The sequence below is a fragment of the Trypanosoma cruzi genome, genomic scaffold (assembly GCF_000209065.1).
Source record: "Trypanosoma cruzi strain CL Brener 1047053517063 genomic scaffold, whole genome shotgun sequence".
NCBI lineage: Eukaryota > Euglenozoa > Kinetoplastea > Trypanosomatida > Trypanosomatidae > Trypanosoma > Trypanosoma cruzi.
This window is the reverse complement of record NW_001849526.1, coordinates 1,628-10,306: the sequence shown is the minus strand read 5'-3', so window position 1 is coordinate 10,306 and position 8,679 is coordinate 1,628. Positions and strand designations below refer to the sequence as shown.

At 60.7% G+C, this 8,679-nt stretch overlaps 2 protein-coding genes and 1 pseudogene across 2 annotated transcripts, besides 2 other annotated features; all 3 read right to left on the bottom strand.

Moving 5' to 3' along the window:
* Positions 1-6,617, bottom strand: Tc00.1047053508803.19 (dispersed gene family protein 1 (DGF-1), putative; the record flags this gene model as incomplete). The annotated part of the gene is made up of 1 exon (XM_800557.1): positions 1-6,617. A coding segment is annotated over one exon (6,617 nt), but the record flags the coding sequence as incomplete, so codon positions are not given.
* Positions 1-8,679: a sequence feature (areas not merged during assembly with more than two copies in the genome that could not be assigned to a particular haplotype).
* Positions 1,704-1,754: a microsatellite.
* On the bottom strand, positions 6,813-7,304 carry Tc00.1047053508803.10 (uncharacterized protein; the record flags this gene model as incomplete). Its single annotated transcript, XM_800556.1, has 1 exon — positions 6,813-7,304. One exon carries the CDS (start codon positions 7,302-7,304, stop codon positions 6,813-6,815), a length of 492 nt encoding a protein of 163 aa, XP_805649.1.
* Tc00.1047053508803.5 lies at positions 7,757-8,272 on the bottom strand (annotated as a pseudogene).

The following is an 8,679-nucleotide window of genomic DNA, read 5'->3' as shown; positions in this document are numbered from 1 at the left end:
ACAAACAACACGCCAACAGCCTCGCGGAACACCGCCACCACGTGCGTGCGCGCGATGGTCAGCACGCTCCCCGTCAGATTCACGCTGTGCACCACGAGGCACGCGGACGCGTCGCCAAGGCCGTAGGCGCCGCGGTACGCAACACGCCTCTCCGCAATCAGCACCGAGTCCACCACAGTGACGCGCGAGCCCGGCGGAAATCGGTTCGCCACCAGCACGCCGCCGCCGGAGCGCGACTCAAGCCCGCTGATCAACACATCGACGCGCTCGCCAGCAGTCGGGTCGGACCGCCACCCCACAACGTACAGGCTCGCTCCGCCCAAAAACGTGCAGTTCGCCAGCGTCACGTTGCGCACGCTCCCTGACATCGACCCCAAGTCCACCACGACGTCCGCCGCAAAGGTCACACCAACGTAGCACACCACCGACGTCCCGAGACCGGCGCTCACCTCCACGTCTACACTCACGTCCCGCACGCACAAGTCGGCGCCGTCGGTGCTCGGTGGCTCGGGAGCAGCAACGGGCAGGCACGCATCGCCATGGCCGCCCTCCGCGCACGTGCAGGCGCAGCCATCACTCGAGGCCGTTGTCGTGTACGCGGGGAAGCACGACGTCGCAAGGATGCATGGATCACTGCAGTTCAGAATGGTGGCATTGTACACGGACGGGATGACGTATTGCACCCCCTCCTCGCCGTTCACGGTGTTGCACGCAGCCACAATCGCTCCGTTTGTGAGATATTGGGACCCCGTGGGTATCCGCAGCACTGCCGGCGTGTCCGTGCTGGACATGAATCGGTTGCCAGACACAGACACAATGGAGTCGTGGAGATTCACTGTGGGGTTCAATAGTGCAAACGCATCCGATGGGGACATGTGGCAGAGGTTGCCGCTCACCTGCAGCCAGGAGTTGTAGTAAATGTATGAAGAGTGGCTTGAAAAAAACACAACCGAGCTTCTCTGCATTTCGTTGCCCTGAAACAAAAACGCTGACCGAGACTCCAAACGCAATGCCAAAATTAGTAATAAAAAGTGCCTCACCGGCCTCGAAACAACATTGCCTCGGATCACCACAGCAGAATTGTTCTGCACCTTCAGCGATGAGAGTTGGCTTGACCCCTCAAGATGTATTGGCGTACCGTCACCGCCGTCCATATGAAACGTGTTGCCCATCACCGCAAAAACGGAGTGCCACGACACCCTCAGCGAAGATCCGACAAAGTAGATGGCGATTGACGATACCGTCACGGTCTGAAACACATTGCTGCTCAGCACCACCGCGGAGTCTTTGGCGATCACCAGTCCATTCATCGCAACACACGACGGGCTCATAGCTCCCAAACCCGACCGAGGGATCAGCCTCGTGACCGTGAAGCGGTTCCCGCTAATCGTGATGTTCGTGCGCGGTGGAAACCCACCCTCCGGGCTGAGCAGTGCGTCACTAAATGTGTTGCCGGTGACAACGATGTTCAGCGACCCCACAAAGGCGTACGCGTTGCCCGCCAGCACCAGCACGGCACCGTCCCTCCACGTGCATCCATCGAACGTGACATTCGCCACCTCGCCCGTCATCGCCCCAATCAGCACCGTCAGGCTCATGCCATCCCCGCTGAACGTCACGTTGCGGTAGCACAGCCACGACAGCCCGCTGCCCACTGTCTGCGCAACCTCGGGGTACACCATGTCGCTGATGCACCCACCAACCGGCGGCGGTGGCGGAATGGGCCGCAGTGGCGGCGACGGCGGTGGCGGCGGGCCAGCAGGCACAGGCGCCGGGACACACACATCGCCGTGCCCTCCAGCAGCGCACTGGCACTTGCAGTCAATGACCGCTGTCGTCAGCGGAGCAAAGCAGTCGCCGTCCTTCGTGCGCTCCCCGCACGCGACAACCGTCGTCACGTTGGTGATGCCGTGGAGCTCCAGTTCTTCCGCCGTAGTCTGCACCCGTTCCGCGACCGTCAAACACCCAGCAACGAACCGATAGCCGGCGTCAGCCTGCGATAGCAGAGGTACCGACAGCCCCGTCGAGCCCATCTTGCAGCCCGTCAGCGTCACCACACTGCTGCCGTCAATGCTCACAAAGGCGGAATCCCATACTTTGAAAATCGCTCCCAATCCCACGTTGTTGTCGCGCCAGTCCAACCAGCTTGACCGCTGAACAGTCCACAATACGTTAGCGTAAATAGCATAGGATGAAAAGACGCGGTTCCCTACCACGCGCAACACGCTGTGATCCGACACGCTGAATGCATCGCTCTGATACAGGAGGCTTGTCCCGGAGAACATTGTGTTGTTGAGCAGCGCAAAAACAGAATGGTCACTCACACTGAGCCTGTACACGTACAACAAGTATGTGTATCCATCAAAGCTGCAGTAACGCGTGTAAAGAGAGCTGCCACCCACCAGCAACAGCGTCCCAATCGAGTACAAACCATACCCGCCACACCTCAATGCATGCGCATTGACGTTGCTGACCAACAGCGTCGACGCACTCAGCACGACGTTCCTCAGCAGCAATACGCTCAGCTTCTTGCTCACAGTGCCCGGTAAGTCGAACTCGAAGGTCTGCACCGCATCAACCTCCGTGACGGCGATGTCGCAGTGCTGCGGGAAGGCACGTATAAAAGCAACGGCAGAGGAACGCATCACCGTCCGGCTCACGCGGATAAGGACGCCGGATGACTCCGCCGCCTCAGCACCCCCAACAAACTGCAGCACGGCACCCTCGCGGAATGTGCACCCATTGAGCGTGATGTTAATGGGGAGATGCAGTGGCATACTGTTAAGAGAGAACGTCAGCACGGCACCCACGCCGCTGAATGTCACACCCACGTAGCAGTGGTGCGTCTTCCACATGTTCAGCGCGAGGCTCGTCAGCGTCTGGTTCACCACGCAGCTCGTGTCGCCGTCGACGGCTCTCTCCGGCAAGGGCAGCGCAATGGTGTCGGGCACCTCGAGGGGAAGACACGACGCGCCGTGCCATCCGTCCTTGCAGCTGCACGAGCACGAGCCGCGGTCCACCGACTCCGTCCCGGGCATGTAGCACGCCGCGTCGTCGTCGCATGCGCCGCACCTGAACAGCACCACTTCTCCCGGAAACACACCGTCGTAGGACAACTCCTCATCGCCCTGCAGGTTGCACCCCACCACAAACCGCGCGGGTAACTCCACAATCGTGTTCGGTGGAAGAAGCTTGGCAAAGACTGCGCTTCCCTCCACCTGACGGTTGTTTGATAGCGCCACGGTGGTGCCGCTGCCCGACAGCTGAAGCTTGAGCCCGGAATACGGAATAGTTAATACTGAGGCCGCACCCACGCTGTTGCTCTCCACACGCCACTGCGCACCGCCCTCGAGTGTCACCGAGCCAGACAAATACACCAGCGCGGGATCAAAAAATTCCGTCCTGCCAATGAAAGTGCAGTCCGCCACTCGCAGCAGCCCCGCGGACCTCACGGTGGTATCCCCAAAAAGATAAATGCCATTTACCGCGCTCATCGTGTTGTTCTCCACGTCAAAGTAGCCTCCGTTCTTCATAACAACAGCGTAAACGCGAACGGCTGATTCCGCACCGTTATTCTCCGTTGCCCTCAGTGTATTTCCCTTCACAATAATCCCGCCACCATCAACAAAAACAGCATCGATGAAATAAACTGCGTAACTACTCCCCTCGATGTAGTTGTCAAGCAGCAGCAGCGTCGAGTTCGCACCGAGGAAAAATTCCGGAAAGGCAATGGCGTGTCTCCACGTCGACACAAGCGTACTGCCCGCCACCAGTATCTGGGAGCTCGCACCAAAACTACCCTCAAGCTCCAACACTCCGGAATCCATCATCGAGGAGACCACGCTCACATGCACGCGCGCACCACTCCCCTTGATCGACAGGCCCATGAGGACGCACTGCAGCAGCGTGATGTTGAGTGTCTGCTGTGGCGCGTCAAAATACGACAGGTCCAGCGCAATCGCAGCGGTGAAGGTCACGTTGACGAAGCACAAACCACGCACGCCGGGATCAGGAACGTCCAAAGAGTCGATGCTGCCACCGTGCACGCAGCGGACCTCCGTGTCCTTCGCATCGGGAAGCGGGAGAGACCCAAGGCCGTCCGGAACCGCAGCTGGCAGACACGTGTCACCGTAGCCGCCAGCAGCGCACACACACACACAGCCGCTGATGCTGCTCGTCCTCGCAGCGAAGCACACGGCGTCCATGGTGCACGCACCGCAGTCCAACACCATCACGGGAGCTCCAATATTGAGGACGACTCCGTAATCCGTCACGGGAGAGCCCCTTGCCTCGTTGCACACGCCGTAGATGGTCGGGTGCGAGTCGGATGGTGGTGACCAGTTGCTTGTCATACTTACAATTTTTGACGAGTACGAGCCGTACGTGAAGTTGTTGTCAAGTATCGACCACACACTCTGATCGCGGAACGCAACGCCGTTTCCGCTGTCCACGTACACAACGTAGGCGGTGTGGAACTCGTTGTTGCGGTGCACCAGCCAGCTGCCACCAACCACGGTCAGTGTGTTTGCCATGAGCATGGCAAAGCCAAGACGGAAAATGCTGGACACAATCTGCAGCACGCTGCCGCTATCCACAACAACATCCTTGAACACACACGCGCCTTCGTAGAAGCCAATGCTCGGCGCACTCCACGAGCTGTTCTGTATGGAGAACACAGAGCCGCCGACAACACGCAGTTCCGACGTAAGAGCGTACATTACGTGCGTCCGCGACATGACAACGCAGTTGTCCATGTAGAATACGCTGGACAGGTTGGCGCAAAGGCCGCGCTCCACAAGGATCGCAGCGCACAAACCCCCGCCACACACCAGCGTCGACCGCGTCATGACAAACCGCGTCGACAGAAGCCGGACACCGTCCAGGACAAGCGCGGGGCCGCACCGAAATCCCTCGTGGCCACGGGTCGTCGGCACGTACTGCGACCCGCCAACCGTCGCACGCAGCGTTGAGTTCGCCAGCAGCACACTCGAGTGCAGCGGCATCGCGCCATGCAGCACGATCGTGCCCTCCAGCGACGTTACATTCGTCATGTTGACGAAAGCGTGGGGCATCAGGCGTGCCGTGCTCTCGCTGAGGCCACCAATTCGCAGCTGCGCGCCGCCCTCAAGCACGCAGTGGCGCAGCGTCACGTTCAGCGCGTCAGCGAACGCATCCATCGAGCGCAGGTCCACCGCCACAGTGATCGGCCCGCTGAACACCGCCGAGTCGAAGCACGCCGTCGCCCGCCCACCGCCGAACGTCACCGACTCCGTCAGCGTCACGCCACTCACGCAGTCCTCCGCGCCGCCACCACCGCCGCCGGCCCTCGCAGGCGGCACGTCGAACGGCAGGCACGCCTCGCCCACACCGCCGGCACGGCAGCCGCACACGCAGTCAGTGAACGACGCCGTCAGCGCATCGAAGCATGCCAGCGCAGCCGCACAGCCGTCGCACGGCACCACGCTCACGGAGGGCAGGCCGGCCATGCGGTAGTCACCGCTGCTCTGCAGCACCCGGCCGCCGGCACGGTTGCACTGCACCGACACGACGCCGCTCGTGATCGCCAGCCCGGAGACAAGCGTCGCGCCGATGGCAGCGCAGCGCGCAATCGACACGGTGCCGCCGCTCAGCGTCACCCCCGACAGCGACGCCACAGACGACGCCTCGCCCACCGCCCACACGTCGTGCAGGTCCAGCCACCCGCCGGCACTGACCGTCCCACCGTCGCAGCGCACAAGCGACGACGCAACAGACCCCTCAACGCCCACGAAGCGCAGCACCGAGTCGGACAGCGCAAGGCGCTCTCCAAGCACAAAGCCGCCGCCGCTGCTCACAACCGACACGTTCGTCACGGATAACACCGAGTGGCTCCGCAGACTGAGACGCGACGAGGACGCCACATGCATCGCGGACGCGGTCGCACCGCCCGACGCCTCCAGCAACACGCCGTCAAGCACCACCGCGCTCGACAGCAGGTCCACGCCGCCGCCAACGTACACCGCCGACCCGCCCGCCTGCAACGACCTCAGCACAGTGTTGCTCACACGCAGCTGCGTCAGCGACAGCGAGGTCGCGTACAGCACAAGCGGCGACGCCACCGCGTACGTCAGCCCGCTCAGCTGCGAGTAGCGCATCGGTCCCGCCGTCACAATCTTCGAGTCGCGGACCGTCACGTTCGTGTGTGCCGGAAGGTTCTCCACAAACACGAGCGAGCAGTAGCCGCCGGACAGCCCGCTCACGCTCACCTCCAGGCTCCGGTCACTCGCCGGCTCACCGCTGTAGCCCCGCACGTAGATCTGCGCACCGCCGTCGCAGACGCAGTCCCTCATTTCAATGCGCAGCGAGCCGGGAAGCATCGCCGGCACGTCGAACACCACAGCCACGCCGTTCGTGATGTACACGCCGTCCATCAGCACCGTGCCCACGGCGCGGCCAACCATGATGGCTCTGTCCACCGTGCCGCCCCGCAGTCGCAACACCACCGCATGCACCGCGGGCATCCACGCCGCCGCAGCAACCAGCGCCAACACAACGAGCAGCGCCACACGCACAGCCGCAATGACCCTGCGCCGCACACGGTGCCGGCTGCGCGGACACGCACCCACAGAAGACCACATCCACCAACCCAAACAGTTACCAACAGAGCTGTCGTGGTGTGTCGCTCTCGCACCGTCGACCTTAACTCCTGCCTAGCAAATCTCTTCCTACAGATGGCGAATCCAGTGACACGATTCCGCCAGATCGTTATACTAATACTGCTAATCCTAATACTGCAATTAACTCCTAACACCTTGAAACGATAGTTGTGCTGGTCAATCAAAAGTGTCTCTAACTGCACGGTCAAAAAAGGAATAAAAGCAGCGACAACAGTAAACAAACACAGTGGAACGCAAAAACATCCGGTCATACACAAGCCCCGTCACAGTACAGCCGCCGAAGCAAAGCCGCGCTGACGCAATCAACTCAGTGACACCATCTCCCTCCCACTTCCCACACAACCCCACACAGCCACCGTGCCGAGTGGCGGAATCTCGGCAGAAAGTCAAATGACCACTGGCATCGCTCCTGTTACCGAATGGCTGCATCACAGGGCGGCCCCGATGCCGTGCACAACACACAAGAGCCGAGGCAGACCACGTGGCAGCGTTACGACCGCCAGCCATCAAGCGCGTACAAAAAGTGTTGGTGTTGGTGGTGCGTAAGTGGAGTGAAGAGCTCGCCGGCCCCCAGCAGTCAATGCCTCGTTTCTCGTTCACGCGAGTCGGCATTGTGCAGCAAGCAGCGGCACCATGCGCGCACGGCATACACAACAAAGGAAACACAAAGAAGCACGGCGGCAGCACTTGGTCACGGGGAAAAGGGTCCACACTAATTTTACATTCCGATTGGCTCACAGACGTCCGGATGGTAGTCGTGCAGATGCCGCGCGGCGGTTGTGACTGCAGTGGACTGAGAGGACGAAGAGAGGGGACAGAGACGCAGCGCGGCCCTCATCCACCTCGGTTGACTGTGACACCGGTGACGTCATCCCGTCAGACCGCCTGCAGCAAAGACCGTCACCGTCACCGTCAGCGGCGGTCAGCGCCTTCCCTCTCCCACTGGGGCGCAACTCCACCGACGCAGCCGCTCGCCTCCTCCCCCACCAACACAACGAGGGAGCAACGGCAAAAGATGAGAGACGCACGGCAAGCACGCTGCCGCACAGCCTCACAGCTGCCAAAAAAAAAAAAAAAGACTCTCTTAGATGTTGTAGTACCCATGTATTCTCGCACAGTTTGGGTTGTCTTGTCAAACAGGGATGCTCAATTACAAATAAAGCACGCAACCGCAGGGAGTCGCTCCGCATCGCCGTGCAGCAGCTGGTAGAGGAGGTACGAACCGGCAGCCATCGACTTCCCGATCCCGGGCGTCCCAAACACACGCCGCCCAGGCGTAAATTCAGTCCCAATGTGACTGCTGAACCATCCGGTTAGAGCATTCCTGACGGTGTGCCACACTCGCTCCACCTCACGGTTCACATGGCAGTCACGAGTGGATTCATCCTCCTCCCACGAGTACGGCCATCCCTTGTCCGAGGTGCGCACCATCAGCCTGAGACGTGGTACACCGGATTGCTGCACACCGTCATCCCTTTCGAGGGTTCGACCAACTTCCCTGTACGTCCATGACTGCGGTGGTTCCTCCTTTCCCTCACTTCCATTCCCGTCCACTCGCCGCCAGAAACTTCCACAACATGGCTCCACCTCGCATTCTACACAGACTCGTACAATCCCTGCGGCAATTACCCTTCCACCAGACTGTAAATAGCCCACATTAATCGCTGCACCTCATTCGCCCTTCTGCGAGTCGTAGCGGGTTGATCCGTGTCTCTGTGGGTCTCCGGCCTCGCTCCCCTCCGACCATCTCCCCGCGGCACAGTGGGCGCAGGGCCCTCATGATCGCCATGCACTCTCTTGCGCTTTCCACGCATTGTTTCCCCTTGTCCCCGCAGTTGGCTCGAGTTAAAGCCGAACACTGACCACCAATCAAAGGAGGAAAATGAGAGAGATGGGAACAATAGGCATAGTCCCGACGGGCAGCCAAAACAATAGAGTCATCCATACAGTGTGACGGCACAGCGTGCGATGCACAACACATGCACGAGGACCACCACAACGAGGAAAAGTGGCTGCCATTCAC